This window comes from Aspergillus luchuensis, chromosome 4, assembly GCF_016861625.1.
Source record: "Aspergillus luchuensis IFO 4308 DNA, chromosome 4, nearly complete sequence".
NCBI classification, from domain to species: domain Eukaryota; kingdom Fungi; phylum Ascomycota; class Eurotiomycetes; order Eurotiales; family Aspergillaceae; genus Aspergillus; species Aspergillus luchuensis.
This window is the reverse complement of record NC_054852.1, coordinates 3,199,044-3,219,325: the sequence shown is the minus strand read 5'-3', so window position 1 is coordinate 3,219,325 and position 20,282 is coordinate 3,199,044. Positions and strand designations below refer to the sequence as shown.

Sequence of the window (20,282 nt, the reverse complement as noted above, 5' to 3'; positions counted from 1 at the left end):
ATCTACCCAACAGAACTCACACACCAATCCAGCAGAGATCATAGTTTGATTAAAGATTATCCAACGCGCGATTCGTATGCCTTGTCCTCCTCGCCGTCCCCCACGCACCATTCTCCAAACCAGGGACAAGTCTCCCCTCCGCAATCACATCATTCGACTTCTTCTTCTCGACTACCTTCCCGGCCTTTTGGAGGAATTTCTCCCGCATGGCTACTGCATCCGGGTCCTCGTAGTCCAGCTGCGTCATGGGCGGGGCCTCGTTCTCGTCCTCTTCTCCGAGGGACCCGTTACGCTCCGGGTACTGGTACTCGTATTGGTTGCTGTGAGTGTGAGACAGCGAGGGGATGCGGGAAATGGTGGCGGTCGTGGTGGTGGACTCGACGGCGCTGCCGCAGCCGTCTTCGTTCAGGGTGTCGATTGAGCTCGCGCGGGAGAAGGAAAAGTGCTTAGGGTGGTCGAGGGAGGAGGGGGCCCGGCCCAGCAGCGGTCTTCGGCCTCGTTGAGGTCGTTGGCGGTCGTCCGAACCGGTGCTGGGTTCGGAAGGTTGGGCTGGTCGGGCGTTTTTGAGGAGGCTGGTTACGGCTTGGTTGAGGGCGGATTGGGTGGTTGTGGTTGTGGTTGAGGGGTGTTGGTCGGTGGGTTTGCGCTTGAGGGGGGAGGTGGTGGTTGTGCTGGTCGGGGCTGGAGGTGGTTGGGTGGTGGGCTTAGGGTCTGATGAGGATGTGTCTGGTGGTTGTGTGTTGCTTGATTTTTGTTTCTCGTGCTCATGCTCGTGTCTGGGACGTGGAGGCTCGTTACTATTGGGGGGTTGCTTCTGCTCTGGGCGAGAACCGGCTCGCGGTTCCAGAGACTTTCTGCTTTGTGTGGATTGCTTTTGGATTAGGTATTGGTCGACTGGTTGTTTCCGTTCGTTGCGGATGGAGGACCAGAGCCAGTCTGCAGAGACGGCGGGGACGCCCCATTCTTGGGTATGCCGCAGCTTCTCCGGGTTCACGGGGCCGGCGTCGTTGCATATGAGGATGGAGGCGCTGGGCGTCAAGTACTCGTGGTAGGTGGCACCTGGAGGGTTAGACAAGTTCATCAAGCTGCTTAGAGTAACTTACCAACGAGGTGGACGAGCTTCGATAGATGGAGAAGGTCGATTCGGGAGAAGCCAGTCGAGCAAACCTTCATTCCCGCGAATCCTGGGATCGTCAGCTAAACGTCCATCGGGAGCTGATTGGAATTCTACCTTTGAGGGGGAAAGAAGGGATCGGTGTATTCGCTGTGTGGGATTCTGGCGGTACCAGCGTCTTCGCATCGAGGCATCTTTCCAGCCACATGTCGGTTACCACTTCGCATTCGAACGCCAAGTCATCCGTGGATGGGACCTGTGCGCGGGGCATCTTGTAGGGCACGATGGTATAGAGGCCATGGCCCCTTTTGGGTATGTCTGGTCTAGAGAACTCGCTCAAGGAGCTCACCAGCTCTGCACCATTGAAGGAAAGGTGATCTCGCAATACGTTGGTCTTGAAAGGTTAGAAGGTGGGAGCAAGCGTAAGGGTACGCAGACCGACCTGTTTAGAGGAGAAGCCATGGATGAAAAAGAAACAATCGCCTAGAAAACCCTCGCGACGCTCTGCTGCTGGTGGAGGGGGCGGGGGCGGTTGAAGGGGCTCCTGCAGTTCCGCAAAAGTAGTCTCGCTCGCAAATGAGCGCGACTCCTGCAAAATAGAGGGCCTCTTTGTCAAAGACTGAGTCCTCTGCAGACTTTCTCTAGATGGCCTCGGATCGCTGCTGTCGAAACCCGTACCAACGATATCACCCCAGATGCCTTCATTCTGGTCTCCCAGCTTAGCACTTGCAATCCTCCGAAGCTTTCTCGGTCTAGGGTTTGAGGGGTTTTCGTTATTAGTGACTTTTGGTTTCGGAGTAGGCAGCGATCGGTTCCAGGCACCAGCGCCCTGTTGCTCATCGGGTAGAAGAGGGTGATAGAGGGTTTCTTCCAGTACCATGCCACGCTCAAGACTATCCTCGAACCACTTCACCGTGACAATTTTGATACCCCACTGCGTTGCGAATTTATATTTCTCACCCTCCGTATTCCTGGCGATAAGATGAGTGACGTTCTTGGTGAGGTCTTTTCGGAACTCGGCCCCGTGCGCAGTGACGGTATCCTGGATACGATTTCGCAGCGACACTATAGCATATGCATTAGACAAGTCTTCCAGTGTGCTCTATGTTTGGTAGTCCCTACTCACTGTCCTCAAAGCCCGTTATGCAGATAGATAGCCCAGCAAACGTCGGGAATCTGTACTTTTCTTCCAGAGCCCGAATGTCTGTATCGCCTCCCTGCATCCATGACTGGCGAACAGCTTCAACCCATTCCGGCTTCAGGACTGTTATGTCGGTACGCTCGCGCGCGACGAACTTGTATTTCGGAGTATTGACTTCGCCGATAAGCAGATGCGTGACGTCGGAGGTAAGGTCGAATTTGTGGGTTGCTCCCATCTGACTTGCGACGATAGCGAGTTCAGACTAGACGCGACACATAGCCATCAGTATTGTGCTGCATTCCTTGAAAATTACTATAGTATTAAGAGGAACAAGCATCAGAGGGCGTTTAGCATACCCGCTGCTCTGGTAAGATGGAGGTAAAGCAGAGGACCACCCCCGCAAGAGGATGCTCCTTGTCTGAAGTGGAGTTAGTCTGTCTCTTGCTATCTAAAAAGATGAATTGAGTACTGACTCGAGGTTGCTTTCTCTGCCATGCTTCATGATTGGCAAAAATCAGCCTGGGACCGGTGCGCCGATTTGAAGATTCGCTTTATCGGAACTCCGCGCGGAAGCGCGTCTTGAGGAGTATACGCTGTCACGTGATAGAAGGGGGGGGTGGTTCTTTCCTTTTGTGAAGATGCAGCAGAACATCCTCGACACCATCGATGGTACTAAGGACTGGCTGGAATCCTAACAGTAAGTAGCATTCTGATCTCCATGATAAATTAAGGGTCGGACAGCGTTAACAACCTCTCATTAATCTAGCTAGTATCTATATAATCTAAGACCGAAATAAGCAACATGCTGCTACTACTACTACTACTAACAATCAGCTAGCCACTATCCCCTCTACCTGATTATGCAAAGCATCGGACAGTGAGGTAGGATCCGGATACACCCTCGTCCAATTAGGTGGCAACTTCAACCCAGTCCGTGCTGAGAGCTCTTTACGCATTTGAATGGCTCCTAATGAGTCCAATCCAACATCCATGAACCCCCGGTGCATATCTACTTCCTCTGCGGCCGCCACACCAAGTATCTTGGCCGTTACTTCCCGTACCAGCCGCTGAAGCATTGTTGCCCTCTCCTCAGGGCCAACCATCCTAATCTTGGTCGCTAAGCTGTCCGTCCCATTCGACTTCGCTGCTGCTGCTGCTGCTGCTGCTGTTGCTGCTGTTGCTGTGGTTCCATTGGTCGTCTCTTGTTGACCACTTTCGCACAGCTTACCATGCTTCTGAACCTCCTGGACCTGCGCCTGCGCCTGCATTTGCAACTGCATTCGTGGGACGAGCACTCGTTCGCCAAGCACAACACATTCAGGTTCGGTACTCATCATCAAGATCGAGCAGAGTTTAGTGGCTATAGCGATGTCCACGTCACCCTCCAGATCCACAATACGCAGACAGAGTTGAGGATATTTCACGCGCGCACTTCGCATCATGCCCCAGAGCGACGCCTCACCCATATTTCCGGCTCCAGCAGCACCACGCGTCACCCAGACTAGCCAGGGAGAGAACCCCATCCTGGACACTGTCTGCAATTGCTCAGATGCCTTGGAGGTCAAGTCATCCTCATTCTCTGATTCCCAAAAGCAAAGCACGCCACTCATAGTTTTGGCTTCCGCGAGCTGATTGACTGTAATAGGTTGCTTCCCGGCGTGCAACAATGCTTCCTTCACCGGTACCATCCATGGCGCATCACTTGCTGGACAAAGTAGACCCCAAGCTGAATTGGGGTAATGGCTACTCGCATCAATAGCATGCCATCCAATTTGAATTTGTCCGGAGGGCTGAGCGCCACCCGAAGAAGACTGGCCAGATGGCTTACCGCTGTATACTGGTCGCAACCCGTCCAGCCAATACTGGTGTCGCTGAAATGCGTAAGTAGGTAGCTGGATGCGGCGCCCACCAATGTCTTTGAAGAAGGCTGCCCAGTCGATCTCTACTTGTCGTATGTGCAGGTCGGAGAGGCTATTCTGGATTACCAGAGCGTCGTCGCTCTTGGGGTTCAACGAGGGCAGCCAAGCCAAGCTTCCTCCGCCTTCGCGGTCGGCCATTTTGCTCGTCTGACTGCTGTCCTCATCGAGACATGAGGCTCCTATACCACACAGTGTCGCTGCTGGGCCTAATTCAACAAAGCAATTCGTACCTTGGTCGGCGAGGGTCTGCATGCCTTCAGCGAACAGGACTGGATTGCGAGCTTGTCGGACCCAGTAATCCGCGTTACTAAGTTGCCCTGGCTCTGCCAGTTTGCCTGTAACTGTGCTAACAATAGGCAGCGTTTGCTGCTGGAACACAATTGTTTCGGCGACGGCGCGTAACGAGGAAAGCATGCTTTCATTCAGGTGATGCGAATGAAATGCGCGACTTGTTCTGAGGACCTTACAAGACCGGCCCTGAGCCTTGAAGCGGGTTGCCAACTTGTTGATGACACCCATATCTCCAGATGCTACCACTTGTGTCGGGGTATTGATACTGGCAATCGACACACTGCCCCGGGCACTGAGCTGCTCGATGGCTGAAGTGACCTCGTCTACGCCGGCTTCAAGTGCCACCATACCACCACTTTCAGGCAGCGCGTGCATTAACTTCCCTCGTGCCGCGACCAAGCGGCAGGCATCCGCCAGATTCATAGCTCCGGCGACGTGCGCGGCCGCAATCTCGCCAACGCTATGGCCCAACACAACTGCTGGCTGGACCCCCCAGCTCTGCCACAGTCTCCATAGTGCTACCTGGAGGGCAAAGAGAGCTGGTTGCGCATAATCCGTACGCAGGAGCAAAGAAGCGGCCTCGCTCTCCGGATCTGCCCACATAACATCCAACAGAGGCTTGTCTAGAACTGCCTCGAACAGGCTTGCGATGTGAGTGATGGTGTTGCGGAACACATGGTGACGTTCAGCAAGAGCCTTGCCCATCCTGTTCCGTTCAGTGCCCTGTCCGGAAAACAACATCGCCACGCGAGCTGACTTGCTGTTGTCAGCAGTTGCCGGTACTCCGTTGTCGATAATGCTTGCTAGGCTGCTCAGCAGTTCAGTCTTGTCTTGTGCCGCAAGAACGATGCGTCGTGGGAAATGTGTGCGAGTAGTTGCTAACGAGTATGATACATCAGACAGCTTGATTTTGGCAGTAGAACTGGAGATGTGATCGCGAAGTTTTTTCGCTTGCCCCCGTAGCGCTTCACTTGTATACGCAGAAAGGAGGAACGGTAGCGGCAAAGGCGACCTGGCATCATCATCATCATCATAATCATCATCATTAATGTCGCCACCAGACTCTGAGTGAACCCTTGGAGGCTCTTCAATTATAGCATGCGCGTTAGTTCCCGCTATTCCGAATGAGTTTACCCCTGCTCGTCGCGGAGTAGTCGGGCTGTTTGTTCTGGGTAGCCATGCCATTGGCCGTTGAGAAAGTTGCAACTTGCCACCAACCCAGTCGATCAAAGGGCTGGGACGACTGCTATGCAGTGTCTGTGGCAGCATGTTGTGTTGCATCGCCAGAGCTACCTTGATAAGGCCTGCAACGCCGGCGGCTGCCTGCGTGTGCGCGATATTGGCCTTCGTGGAACCAATCTTCAGTGGTCCAATGGTATCATCCCGGCTGCTGCTGAATACTTCTGCCAAAGCTGAGGCCTCAACCGGATCCCCTAGCTTGGTGCCAGTCCCATGCGCTTCGACATAGTCAATATCATACGGCTTCAGGCGCGCTGCCGCCAGAGCTGCGCGGATAACACGCTCCTGGCCTGGTCCACTCGGTGCTGTCATGTTAGCGCCACGGCCGCCGTGGTTGACTGCCGAACCGCGAATTATAGCGTGGATATGATCGTTGTCACGCTGCGCATCAGAGAGACGTTTCAAAATCACAGCCGAGGCACCTTCACCCAGTCCCATCCCAGCCGCGTCCGCTGAAAATGGTCGCGAACGACCATCTGGTGATGTAACGCGAAGCCGGCTAAACTCTACATGCAAGCCAGGTGAGGGCAAAAATGTGACACCACCAGCCACAGCCATGTCACACTCGCCCAGGCGAAGTGCGGTGCATGCCACATGCGTGGCGACCAGCGAGGCAGCGCACCCAGCATCCAAGGTCATAGTAGGACCCTGGAGCCCCAGGGCATATGCCACGCGACCAGAGAGCGAACTTGGCGCCGTGCCGAGACCTAGATGTCCTCCAAGCTTTTCTGTGCCGGCGGCGCTTAGCAGACCGTCATCCACAGAACTGTTACCGCTGCCGATGAAGACACCAGTCTGGCTGCCGCGCAGGGACTTAGTGCCATAGCCTGCCCGTTCGAAGCCCTCCCAGCAGGTCTCCAGGATCATGGTCTGCGCGGGGTCGATAGCCCGGGCCTCGCGAGGGGATATCCCAAAAAATTGCGCGTCAAACTCCATGGCGTCCCTGACGAAGCCACCACCCATGCTGTAGGACTTGCCGGGGGCCTCTGGATTAGGATCGTAGATGGCATCGGCATCCCAGCGCTCCTCAGGAACCTTGGTAACGGCGTCGGTGCCGCTGATGAGAACCTTCCAAAACTCTTCTGGCGTGTGAATATCGCCGGGCAGTCTGCACGCCATGGAAATGACAGCAATATCTTCACCAGTAGTATCGTTCCCAACGGAGTTCTGCGTCTCTTTGGCGACTCCATTGGTATTGGGTTGACCAGAAAGATATGCAGCAAGGTTGGCAATGGTGAAGTGCTCATACAGTTTTGACACCGGCACCTTCCGACCCAGAAGCTTCTCCAGCTTTTGTTGGACCCGAATGATACTAGCAGAATTACCGCCGACGTGGAAGAAGTTGTCCTGCATGCCAACCTGACTGTGACCCAGCACATCGGTCCATATAGCCAGCAGCTGTTCTGTTAGTGTGGTAGCGGGTTTTTGTGCCGCTGTGACAGTCGAGATCGGATCCGGTAGTGCTCTGAGATCCACTTTGCCGTTGAGAGTACAAGGAAATCTGTCGACTTCGACGAAGAACGAGGGGACCATGTATCCGGGGAGGCGGCTTTCTAGCCAGGGGCGTAGCAACTTGGCTAGAGGAACATCATCGCTGCCAACAACCGGCTTTCGTATGCAATAAGCCACGAGCCGCTCATTTCGATTAATCACAACGGCATTGGCAATAGCCGCGTGGGCTGTGATTGACGCCTCAACATCACCAGGATCAAGTCTTTGCCCGCGAATCTTTATTTGTGTGTCTGCACGACCGATGATGGCCAGTCTCTTGGGGTCCAAGAAGCATGCCAAGTCTCCAGATTTGTACATGGTATGGCCTTCCCAGAAAGGGTCCGGCAGAAACGCAGCCTTGGTGCGTTCTGGATTGTTCCGATATCCACGAGCAACCCCTGCTCCGCTAATATACAGTTCGCCGGTGCCGCCAACTGGCACAGGTTGCATGTCGGCGTCGAGGACATATAGTCGTGTGTTTGCGTTGGGCGTTCCGATTAAGATGTCCTCGCCGACTTGGACTTTCCAAGCAGTCACGCTCATTGTTGTCTCAGTCGGTCCGTATATGTTCCAAACTTCCTCAACACAAGCGGTAAGGCGCTCTGCCAGGCGAGGTGACAGTGCCTCGCCACCTGTGTACAGCCTAGAGAAGCCCGGCGTGCCACACCAACCGCTGTCCAGCAGCATCTGTAAGATGGTCGGCGTCATCACGGCAAAGGTGACGGCATGGTGATTAATGAGATGTATCAGCGCGCGTGGGTCCCGGATCTCGTATGTCTGTGCCTGCACGACCGTGGCGCCGCACAGTAATGGCACGTAGATCTCAATCGCGGCCATATCAAAGGAAATGGTGCTCCTGAACAGCACGCGGTCCTGGTCAGTACGGCCAAGTCTCTGGTGTACCGACAGCGCATAGTTGCATATGGCGGCGTGATGAACTTCCACGCCCTTAGGCTTGCCCGTGGAGCCGGATGTGTAGAGGATATAGGCGAGGTCATCTCCTTGGACATCTACGGCTGGCTTCTTGTCCGCTTGATATCTCATCTGATCTCGCAGTTCGCTTGTCGTGCAGCAGGCTGCTTTATGACCATAATCACATCGACAGGTGCCCGTCATCCCTTTGGTACTAGCATGGCTAACTATCACCAGGCGTAGCGCCTCATCATCCAGCATCTGGTTGACACGCTCGGACGGTAAAGTAGGATCAATGGGTATATATGCTGCACCGGCTTTCAGGACACCAAGAATGAAAATAATCAGGTCCGGTGTGCGATCTAGTGCAAGAGCCACCGCATGGCCACGGCTGATGCCTCGCGATAGAAGCAGGCAGGCCAGGCGATCCGACTCGGACGCAAGAGCACCGTATGTGATGGTATGGTCCCCGCAGACTATCGCGGTCTTTCGGGAGTATCGGGACTGGATCTGATTGAAGAGGGAAATGATATTGTGACCAAGCTTCGACGGGTCGTCGGTGAGGTTGAACTCGTTCTCTGGTACCATGGCTGTCGTCACTTCCTGATTCTTCTATATCCTCTTTTGAACTGATCTTGAGGAGGAAAAGGATCTCAGCAGCAGGTAAATTTCGAAAAATGAGGACAAAGAAAGAAATACGATATATAGAATAAGGCCGGTAAAGTATACTGACTAATACTAGGGCAGGAATGGGTGGCAGCACACTCACCAGGCCCGTATATCACAAGCTGGTATATACTGCTATCAACGCAGAACTTGCGGTGTGTGCATGCGGTATCACTACCCTGCACATTCTAATACGCGTCATTCCTATGGGTTCGTAGGCTGGCCACTCTGTCATACCGGAAAACTGTTGCTGCTCAGTCAATGATGTCGTGATCACTGATATCTAGACACAACTGAGGCAATTCTGCTCAGGAGTAGAAACCTATCATTGCCTAAAATTGCCTAGAGTGCTTAAGGTGCATAACTGACGGTTAGGGTACAAGCAAGGGAGTTCTATTGCTTAGCGTCCGGCCTTATCACGAACTACTGGAGAGACTTGCAACTACTGTAAGGGTTATCAGTTCGGTACCTCAGCAAGTACCAATAACATGTCTTTCGTTTATCAAATGAGACCATTTTTCAGCAAGGCATTCCGATGGAGTGGTCTGCCATTGGTCGAAGAGCCATCAAATAAAGCGCTCATAGGAAACAATGAGTAGGCAAGGGAGGGGGGAATGACAGGAGGATAAGACAGTTAAACTTCCAGTTAGACAATAAGTATACTAAACAAAGATAACAAGATAGAACGAATGAGACCGTTTTACAGCAAGGTATTCCCATGGAGTGGTCTACCATTGGCCGAAATAATAAAGTGCTCATAGGAAACAATGTAGGCAAGAGAAGGGGGAGTGACAGGAAGACAAGACAGTGAACATTCCTGCCAGACAGTATACGAATCAAAGACAACATGATAGAGCAATATGGAACGTAAAAGCTGTTTGAGTGCTGTCATTCGATGGATAAGACATGACCTGCGCGAGCGGGTGAGACTGCATGATTGTTCTAGTCTAGACTTGACGCTCTTCACACAAAAGGCTTGGGTGGCATTTTGGTATTCAGCCCTCCACACATTCTTTTCATTACCGCCAGGGGTGCCCATTTCCGTTCCATAGTTATCTTGTTGCCCTCGATTTCAAGAGCAAAGACTGAACAAAAGAAAAGAAAAGAAAAGAAAAGGGATACACACAAACACACTCACTCTCACATCCACCCCAAATCAGCCATGACAGCTTCACCAAAGACCCCGTCAACCTTGGAAGAAGGCATTGCAGTCTATACTCCCTTTCTTCTCCGCTACTTCTACGATTTCTGGGTCCTCTGGGTTTCCAACAACTTTGCATGGAAATGCCCAACCTCAACCGTCCAACTGCCATTGTTCAATGCCGCCATGGGCCAGAGTCACCTAGATATTGGCGTCGGCACAGGTTACTATCCAGCAAAGAGCCTAAAGGCCGGTGCCAAATGCAATGAGATCACCCTCCTGGACCTCAGTCCCAACTCGCTCCAGGCTGCCGAGCAGCGTATCCTGGAAACGGTAGGCCGCGAGGCGGTCCGCGTGAACACCGTCGTGGCCTCGGCCCTGGAGCCACTGCCCTTCGACAAGTCCAAGAAGTTCAACTCGATTAGTGTCTTCTTCCTGTTGCATTGCATTCCGGGGACACCTGAAGAAAAGTGCAAGCTGTTCGATGTGGTGCGGCCGCATCTGGCGGAGGACGGCGTTTTTGTGGGGACGACAGTCCTTGGTCAGGGTGTACCAATCAACTGGCTGGGGCAGAAGATGATGAACAGCTATAATAACAAAACAAAGTCGTTCCATAACTCGGAGGACAACAAGGCTCAGTTTGATGAGGGACTTCGTCGGAACTTTGAGGAGGTGGAGTCGTGGGTTATGGGTCAGGTCATGCTCTTTAAGGCGAGGAAGCCAAGACAACAGGGTGATGTTACCAATGTAGTTCCGAAAGGGGACTTGGATTGATGGGGATCATCATGAAGCTGTCGAGTTAGTTAGTCTCTTGAATAACTGAAGGAGAAGGGAAGGGCGTCCAACGGAGGAGGGAGGGGCAATGGCAGTCCAATTTATCGAATATCGAAGTTATCCTGCATTTACGATGTTACTAGTTTAGTATGACCTGCAATCCTGCTATTATCGCAATACAGGCTGAGCTCAATGACATCTTTTAAAGTAGAGGCAGTATTCTATAGATCTATAGACGGTAGACAATTGCACTGCAAAGGGCATTCATAAGCCAGCCCTTATCGGAATCACGTGAGCGATAAGTAGTGGCGCGGCGCGTATCGCCAAAACGCGCCGGTGGATAATTGAATTAGTTTCATCAATAGATTGAACAGGGCAGGCAAGTGCTGCATCTCCAACTTACCCTGAATTCAAGTATATGTACCTTTCCAGACATCGCGCGTCGACCCCAGGTATCCTCCGCCAATTCCTTCTAAATGGTCCAATTATAAAATCGCCAACGGCCTCTACTAGATACTCCGCATCGCGAACTTCGCCGGTTGGAGAGGAAGCTGTGATGTTCAAGAAAGCCGTCAAGGAACATTCAGTAGCGTCGGCGACTCCGCTACAATCCACGCTTACGCGCAGCAACAATGGGAATGCTTCAATGAGACCCCCGCCGCCGTCCGCAGGGGTCAAGCGTAAGATTGAGACGGCTACTGTGCGAGAGTCTAATCTGGGGTCCCTCCACGACGGTGTCTACTTCGACGAGAATGACTTTGACGACGATGACGACCTGGACTTTGAGGAACCCGATCCATTCATTCCCCCGGCCCCCATAACCAGACCGAGCGTCCCGAAACCTGAACCGCCCAAGTACCCGTCCCTCCATGGCATACCTGCGCAAGACGAAGAGATATCGATAGTCGACTTGACTTCACCCAGCAAAGCGGCGGCGGAGGTCAAGTATCCTGATTTACCCCCGGTTCCAGATGAGAGTGTCCCGCCATCCAGCAGCATACAAATCCCATGGTCTTCTTCGCCCCCCTCCCACTTCCAACCACCGACCAGGAAGCCTCGAACTTTACCATGGCTGAAAGACGAGCCGGAACCAGAACCAGAGCCCCCATCTTTGAAGCCGCAAACGCCTATGCGGCCGAAACAGACGGCTCCCTGGAACAAGTCAGCTAGCGCGATCAAGGATGAGCAAAGGGAACTGCGTCGGCAGAACAAGACTATGAAGGCACAAGCAGGCGGCCAAATGCACAACCCCCGCACGAAGGTAGCTTCGATATTCCTCAGCGATGAGCAACGCCATGTCTTGGATGCGGTTGTACAGCAAGGGAAGAGTATCTTCTTTACAGGATCTGCGGGAACTGGCAAGTCGGTGCTTATGAGGGAGATCATTAAGAAACTGAGAGATAAATACAAGAAAGAGCCAGACAGGGTTGCGGTGACAGCATCTACCGGGCTAGCAGCTTGTAATATCGAGGGTGTAACTCTCCACAGTTTCGCAGGTATTGGACTGGGGAAGGAACCTGTTCCGGAGCTTGTCAAGAAGGTCAGCATTGGCGTCAACCGATCACACCGATCCACATGTGCTAACTATCTATAGATTAAGAAGAACCAGAAAGCCCGGAATCGCTGGATGCGCACCAAGGTTTTGATCGTCGATGAGGTGTCCATGGTTGACGGCGATCTCTTCGATAAGCTAGAGGAAATCGCACGTCGCATTAGGAATAACGGTCGTCCTTTCGGAGGCATACAACTAGTAGTCACCGGTGACTTTTTCCAACTTCCCCCCGTCCCAGAAGGGAGCAACCGAGAAGCCAAATTTGCATTCGCAGCAGCGACATGGAACACTTCCATACAACACACCATCCTTCTAACCCACATTTTCCGTCAACGAGACCCCGAATTCGCCGACATGCTCAACGAGCTTCGACTTGGAAAGATCTCACCACGAACGATTGACACATTCAAACAACTTTCTCGGCCTCTTGACTTCCATGACTCCCTCGAGGCCACTGAACTGTAAGCCTGACACGCAACCCCCATATAACCAGGCCCATTTCAAACTCAAGCACCCTACTTATTCCATCCACAGGTTCCCCACACGTCAAGAAGTCGAAAGCGCCAACGGCGCCCGAATGAGTCGCCTATCCGGCGAAACAATGACCTTCAACGCCGTCGACAGCGGCACCATCCAAGACCCCCAATTCCGCGAACGCCTACTAGCCAACTGCATGGCACCGCCAGTGATCCACCTGAAAAAGGGAGCACAAGTCATGCTCATCAAAAATATGGAAGACACGCTCGTCAACGGCTCCATCGGCCGGGTCGTGGCATTCATGGACGAAGCCACCTTCGACTACTACATCGACAACGAGAACGAATTCTCGGGAGCAGGAGGATCAGGCAACAACAGCGACGACGAGATTATGGCTCGTGCACGCAAGAAACTCAAGCCCATGGCCGCCAACAAGGACGCCAGTGGTCCCGGCGGCATCACGCTCACCCGCAAATGGCCCCTTGTATGCTTCGTGCAGCCTGACGGAACGGAACGCCATCTCCTCTGCCAGCCGGAGACGTGGAAGATCGAACTTCCCAACGGAGAGGTGCAGGCGCAGCGTCAACAGGTGCCGCTTATTTTGGCTTGGGCTTTGTCCATCCATAAGGCGCAGGGCCAGACGCTGCAGCGGGTGAAGGTTGATTTGGGCCGTGTGTTCGAGAAGGGTCAGGCCTATGTTGCGCTGAGTCGGGCGACCTCGAAAGCTGGTCTTCAGGTTATGCGGTTCGAGGCGCGCAAGGTCATGGTTCACCCGAAGGTTACGGATTTTTATTCCAAGCTTGTTAGTATTAGTGATGTTATGAAGACTTCGAAGAAGTCGAAGTCGGGTGGTGGTAATGGTGGTGGTGGTGGTGGTGGTGGTGGTGGTGATCCCGAGGATGATTTTGAGCAGGATTATTTAGAGCATTTATATGGGTAAAATGGGATTGTATGCCATTCTTATGCCATTTGCTTATATTATCTGCACATTTCCAGGAGGGGAATAAATCGTCTATTCTTCATCCCATGTGTATTCTTATGATGTGGTCCGGTGTAACTATCTATTGACTTAATATCATTTGTATAGTAGAATACAGTAGATACGGTATCTTCGCTCAATCAATTCCTGCCTCGGCCAACATATGATACAGATCTAATACAGATATCTCCAAGTAGTATCATCTTTATATTGATTAATCGGATCATCCTATATGAAATAGGAATATATAGTAGTAAGATCTAGATATTTTCACGCTGATCTACTTCATCTTTTGTGCTTCAGTACAGTACCTAAGTTCAAAGCAAGTTTGAGTTTTGTTTTCCACCATATGCAAGCAGCCGAAATGCAGGGAGTCACCCCGTGAGCCTGGTACTTCAGTTATGATGCAAGCTGCAAAACGAGGCGGAAGATACTACCCCTAACATATATTGGAGCTGAACATATGCCACATATATCTCATTCAGAGAAGCAATTAGGTGAGCTAACACGGCTGCTCAAGAGTGTCAATAGCAAACACTCACACGTATTAGTTAGTTACAATAAGAATCAAGACTAAGAACTATAAGAGTAGAAGTGGGAATGCAGGGAAATAACAAAGAATGTATACTACATCGACGTATCGAGCCAGCATTTGAGGAATGAATAAGAAATCATGAAGTCAGCACCCATGGATAACTCAAATGAAAGGAGTGAACATAATCCAGTCAAAGATGGATGGATGATTCAATGGCAGTACAGAGTACGTAGGGTTTATTCCAGGATCTAGTTAACTAGGATGACTAGTCTAAACTTGTGAGGAACCACGAACCCCACAACAAGCGGGTCTCGTGCCTCCCTTATCGATAAGAGCCCAGCCACACGTGATGCCCGAGCCGAAAGCAAAGAAGCAAGCAAGCAAGCACAAGCTGACCCCAATCCACATCCACCTTTGGCGACCTTGTCGGGGCTCCTTCCGGTCCGTGGCGTGTTCTATCCCCGGCCCTTTGGACAGCGGTTGTATTCGTGCAGACTGCCGATCATGGCGGCTGAATTTATCGGCTACGATGTGCTTGTGACGCTGCGAGCGCCACCAAATGCAACTGTGCAGGGAGAAGTGGCTAATGTCATCGGTCAACGTCTGATGCTCCGAAATGGTAGGTATAAGCCTTCTGCCCCCCCTCTCACTGCCTAGCACCACTATCCCCACTTTGCAAGGCTCTAACATTAACTCTCTCATTCAGTGAAGCTTTCCTGGATTGGACACCCGCTCCCTACGTATTCAATTGAAGCGCCCGACATCGCGGATCTTTCTTTGGGATCTTCGACTCCGCGCATCTCACAGCGTCCGCCTCCGCCTCCGCCTCAGGGATCTCAAAACATAGCCCCCGCACCTCCGCCTCCAACTTCATCGCAAAGCTTCGTGGACCCGGCGATTCTAAGCTTTTCGAAGCCACCTTCTGCGCCATCTAGCCAGGGTGCAGACTCGGGTCCGGTACAGCTTCCAGCTCCTTCCATTAGCCGATCCACTTCTCAAAACTTTCAATTCCCGCAAGTGGCTCATCGTGACCAAGCAGCTGTGCTCAACGAACCGTTCAGTAACCTGGAACTTGATGTTGGAAAGACCACGAATGAGAGTCGCAGCGCTGTGCCAAGTGGCCCTGTCCCCGCTGGAAGGGAGAACATTGTTTCATCGCAACCAACGCCGCAGTCCGCTGCGAAAGCTAGTCGTCGCACTGGACAACCAAGGACTCCAAAGGCAGTCAATGAACACGATGGGGCGACGAATACGGACCCAAGAAGTAAAGGCTGGCGTCAGACTGCTTTCGTCGAGCCGTCTTATCCGCAGATGAACAAGTCACTCAATAAACAACGCCGGAAGAAGAGGAATAACAGATCGAATTATGTGGAGGACCCTAATGGCTGGGCTACAGAGGATGCGACGGATATTCAGGAGATGGGCGAGTTCGACTTCCAGAGCAACCTTTCCAAATTCGACAAGAGAAAGGTGTTTGAAGAAATTCGCAATGATGACACTACCGCTGATGAAGATCGGCTGGTTAGCTTCAACAGGAAAGTACCAAAGCCTGGAACAAATGGCGGGAAGAATCTGCATTGGACGGAAAATGTCCTTGACAGCCCTGAGGAGACCGAGAGCGAGGATACCGACCAGGTACCCAGCGATGCAAAACTGAGCAGCGGCACCTATTCTGGGCGGGAACGGTCGAGGACGTCCCGCGCACCGAGCTCTCGCAAAGGAAGCGCCATTCTGGGCCAGCCGTTGGTGCCACCGCAGATCAATTCCCTCGGGCGCAGTCAGCTAAGCACGTCTCGCACAACCAGCCCTCGACCCAATAAGACTTCCGTTTCAGCATCCCCGATAAGCGCCCCTGGTGTACCTGGAGGCTCATTGCGGCTCACCACAACCAATCGAAGCTGCCCAACTGTCAGTCCATTGCAAACCCTCGAGGTTGAGCAGATTGCGGTTGCCGAACTGGGGCTGACCGAGGACATGATTACGGAAAATACGGGACGTGGTATTGCGGAAGCTGCTGTTGGACTCCTTACCAGCGACGCCGCTGCGCCCACGATGCTGGTGCTCACAGGCAATCATCGAACCGGCGCACGTGCCGTATCTGCGGCTCGTCATCTCCGTAATCGAGGCCACCGCGTGACTGTCTGTATGCTAGGCATCGAGCACGACAATGAGTTGCTAGAAAGTTGTCGGAAGCAGTTGGATGTCTTCAAGAAGATTGGCGGCCGAGTACACCGGTGGGAAGACCTATCGACCCGTCTCTCTACATCGGAATTCGCGCCTGACTTGGTTGTCGACGCCTTGTTCGGAATTCACATAGCATTTGATGACCTTCGCACGGATGACCAGGCCACAGCCTTTGAGATGATATCTTGGGCCAACCGGAGCAACCTGGAGATTTTGTCCGTGGACGTGCCTTCGGGGCTGTCTGCTATGAGTGGTGAGTATGCCGGATATTGTACCCTGTTATGACGTCGGTGCTAACGTATTTTATAGGCGAAGTTACTACAGTAGAAGGCGGCCGGCTATGCGTCAACTCGAAATCCGTGGTCTGTCTCGGGGCTCCCAAAACTGGGGTTGTCACTGCGCTACTCTCCGGGGAGGGACTATCATGGAATCTCTCTGTGGCTGACATTGGCATTCCTCAGATAGTCTGGAGAAAATATGGTAGTCGGCGGCGGCATGGGATCGACTTTGGGAACCGGTGGGTGGTACCATTGCGCTACCAGCCCCCTCCCGTATGAGACCTTGAACGGGGGTGGCATGCTTAATGATGATTCAATGACCATGAAGGTAAACAAAATGAGCCATACAGTGGGGCGTTACTGGAAGACAGGAATATCCCACGATCAATGCGTGGCTTATTGGTGGAAAAGGCATGATTTATCGTGACGATGGCGCTTTTGTGAGCGCTTCTTACATTATGTATGTATGATAGTGTGTAGTGTAGTTTAGCAATTGATATGACCTTACGCCATGTCTACCTTGGTTTCTAGTTTGCAGCATATACATAGCTTGTAGTCTATAAACGAATGCTCGGCTCTGGGATGCCGATCCCGTGACTGGTATCATCCCCGTATAACGGTTACCGAACGAGGGTCATCTGCGGACAGTCTAGCCGATTTCGGCTAGATCTGGAAACGGCAATACATCATTATCCAGGCCTTTGGGCGCGGCGAAGGATCGCAAAAGCGAGAGCTGCTGCACCAGGCATCTAAAGCTTCTGTCGCCAGGATGGGAAAAGGTCGGTTCGGCAAGATTCTTCCGCATATCGAAATACAAGGCTAACCTGCTCACTCACCCTGTTTAGGGACCGATAAGTTATATGTACGAACTCCCCTCGTTGAAGATTTGTTCTTCCCTTTCCGCGCTCTATCGCTTATCGGACCTCGCATGGACTGACCCAACGACTTGTATAGATCACACACTCTGAATGGGCGTCGGAGGATGCATTCTCTGCTAGCGCTGGAGCCGGCGTGGGCAGAGCAAAGCGAGGAGGAGTAGATACGGCCTTCAAGCGCCTTCCCTTCAACTTCTGCTCCCTTTCACTACAGCCGTTTTCGCACCCGGTTTGCACCCCGTCGGGCACTATCTTCGACCTCACCAACATTCTCCCCTGGATCAAGAAACACGGAACGAATCCAGTTAATGGCGCGCCTCTCAAAAGCTCCGATCTCATCAAGCTGCATCTCGCGAAGAACGAGTCTAATGAGTATGTCGATCCGGTCACATACAAGGTTTTCACCGATAACACGCACATTGTCGCGCTACGGAACACGGGCAATGTTTTCGCTTGGGATACGGTCGAACGGTTGAACATTAAGGGAAAGCTGTGGCGTGATCTGGTTACGGACGAGGAATTCACTCGCAAGGACATCATTACGTTGCAGGACCCGCAGAACGTCGAGTCGCGGAACTTGAGCTCGTTCAACTATCTCAAGGAAGGCGAAAGTGGATTGACGGACGAGCAGATCCGGGAACGGGAGGATCCTTCGAACAATGTGAACGTCAACGCGCTGGGCAGTTCGGCCAAGATCCTGAAGGCCAAGGAAGCCGTGGCCAAGGCACGCGCGGAAAGATCGCAACGTGTTGGTTCTGCGGCCACTTCGAAAGATTTGGCTAAATCTGGAAGTGCGGGAAATGCGGCGCAATCTCAAAAGACGGCGTCGTTTCAATCTGGCAAGGCTGTGCCGTATAATGCGGCCAAACACACTACTGGTTTGGCCGCCGCCTCACTCACCAGTACGGGGATGACGCCCCACACCTCTGCCGAGCTTGCGCTTTTGTCCGACGAGGAGTACATGTTGAAGAGAGGGCGAGTGAAGCAAAAGGGCTACGCTCGTATCTCCACCAACGTCGGGGATGTAAATTTGGAATTACATACGGAATACGCACCGAAGGCCGTGTGGAACTTCATCAAGCTGGCAAAGAAGGGCTACTATAGAGATGTCGCTTTCCATCGCAACATCAAGGGGTTCATGATTCAGGGTGGTGATCCCACTGGTACCGGAAGGGGTGGTGAAAGTATCTGGGGGAAGTACTTCAATGACGAGTTCGAAGGTCCACTGAAGCACGACTCCCGGGGTACCCTCAGTATGGCCAACAAGGGCAAGAACACGAACAGCAGTCAATTGTAAGTTCCCAAGATGGAGATTGAGGGCCTGCGCTAACAAATTACCCCTTGACTAGCTTCATTGCTTATCGTGCCTTGCCCCATCTCGACAACAAGCACACTATCTTCGGTCATGTCATTGATGACCCCACGCCCTCCTCCACGACCTTGAACAACCTTGAAGTGCACCCGACAAATCCGACTACTAACCGACCTACTCCGGACATCCGCATTACCGACGTGACGGTGTTTGTGGATCCGTTTGAAGAGTTCTTGAAGCAGAAACAAACCGAGGAGGCCAAGGCGAAGGGCCTGATTACTAACCCCGAGGAAGAAGAGCAGAATGCGCGTCGCGCCGAAGACGACCGGATGACCTGGACGGGCAAAAGAGTCCGTGGCGCAGGAAGCGGAGAGAAAGACGAAGGCTCTGGCGGGGTCGGCAAGTACCTGAAAGCCGCGCTGGCCGAGAGGGCTGGGCAGGAGGAGGATGAGATTGTGGAATTTGTAGATGATGAGCCCGAACCCGAGCCGATGCGAAAGAAATTCAAGGGTGGAGGTGGGTTTGGGGATTTCAGTTCATGGGATTAGGTGCTCATATATAACGGGGATCATATTATTCTATGTGTATAACTATAGGCGTTGATGATCAAAACTACTAGTGGTTGGGCTTGGTTTACTGTATGGTTCAAATATAGTGTAGAGGTGGTTTTTGGGCTATTAGGGGATATTCCGAACACAAGATACTGCAGGCAACATGACGGGAATGAGTACAGGGAATAGATTCATAGGGAAATGAACGTTCTAGCACTATCACCAATAATATCAAGGCTCACAATGCTCTTTCACTTATCTCTCATCTGGACCTTGCCGCTGCGTCATCCTCCACGCACCATCCTTCAGGGTCACGTTATGACGACCTCGATTCACCGCCTCCTGAAAATAGTAACCAGACTGTGTCCGATCGGCTGGAAACTGTTGTAGTGGGACTTGTGCTCAGTAGTGAGTGGGAGTAGTGCTGGTGTGCACTTAACTTGCTGGGCACGACATGGCAAGTAGTACCAAGTAACAAGTACCCTTTTTCCTAGCGTGCTTCCCACCCGGAGGAACCAACGATTGCTAATAATAAAGGACCCCATCCCGAGCCCGCCTCACTTACCACCACCACTACTTACTACTACTTACTACTAGTATTACCTCCGATCCATACCAACTTCCTTCTTTTCCCTTTCCCTCTTCTCCCCACCCCCCATCATCGCAACATCCAACTGTTGCGCATCCCTCCCCTTTTCTTTTTTCTGTTTGATCTTCTCCACATCCTTGTCGACATACAACCCAGCCTATCGCCAATTTCTCTCCCTATTTCCGTGAGTGTCCTCGATTCCTTCTACATCCTCGCTCCCCGTGGTCGCTCTGTAACCCTGTCCCCTCCGGCGCGCAGTGGG

The 20,282-nt window shown here is 52.4% G+C and overlaps 4 protein-coding genes across 4 annotated transcripts; 3 read left to right on the top strand and 1 right to left on the bottom strand.

Annotated features, from left to right (window-relative positions):
• Nucleotides 1-49: 49 nt before the first annotated feature.
• On the bottom strand, nt 50-2,750 carry AKAW2_41131S (BRCT domain protein; the record flags this gene model as incomplete). The annotated part of the gene is made up of 7 exons (XM_041689536.1): nt 50-1,059; nt 1,104-1,184; nt 1,232-1,508; nt 1,557-2,179; nt 2,241-2,517; nt 2,612-2,673; nt 2,729-2,750. 7 exons carry the CDS (start codon nt 2,748-2,750, stop codon nt 50-52), a joined length of 2,352 nt encoding a protein of 783 aa, XP_041543211.1.
• Nucleotides 2,751-9,935: 7,185 nt separating this feature from the next.
• Nucleotides 9,936-10,688, top strand: AKAW2_41130A (class I SAM-dependent methyltransferase; the record flags this gene model as incomplete). The annotated part of the gene is made up of 1 exon (XM_041689535.1): nt 9,936-10,688. One exon carries the CDS (start codon nt 9,936-9,938, stop codon nt 10,686-10,688), a length of 753 nt encoding a protein of 250 aa, XP_041543210.1.
• A 4,047-nt stretch (nt 10,689-14,735) lies between these two features.
• EDC3 (mRNA decapping enhancer EDC3) lies at nt 14,736-16,972 on the top strand (the record flags this gene model as incomplete). Its single annotated transcript, XM_041689533.1, has 3 exons — nt 14,736-14,850; nt 14,938-16,668; nt 16,725-16,972. The coding sequence occupies 3 exons, from the start codon at nt 14,736-14,738 to the stop codon at nt 16,970-16,972; spliced, it is 2,094 nt and encodes a 697-aa protein (XP_041543209.1).
• A 490-nt stretch (nt 16,973-17,462) lies between these two features.
• CYP8 (PPIL2 family peptidylprolyl isomerase) lies at nt 17,463-19,428 on the top strand (the record flags this gene model as incomplete). Its single annotated transcript, XM_041689532.1, has 4 exons — nt 17,463-17,472; nt 17,539-17,555; nt 17,648-18,861; nt 18,918-19,428. 4 exons carry the CDS (start codon nt 17,463-17,465, stop codon nt 19,426-19,428), a joined length of 1,752 nt encoding a protein of 583 aa, XP_041543208.1.
• Nucleotides 19,429-20,282: the final 854 nt, after the last annotated feature.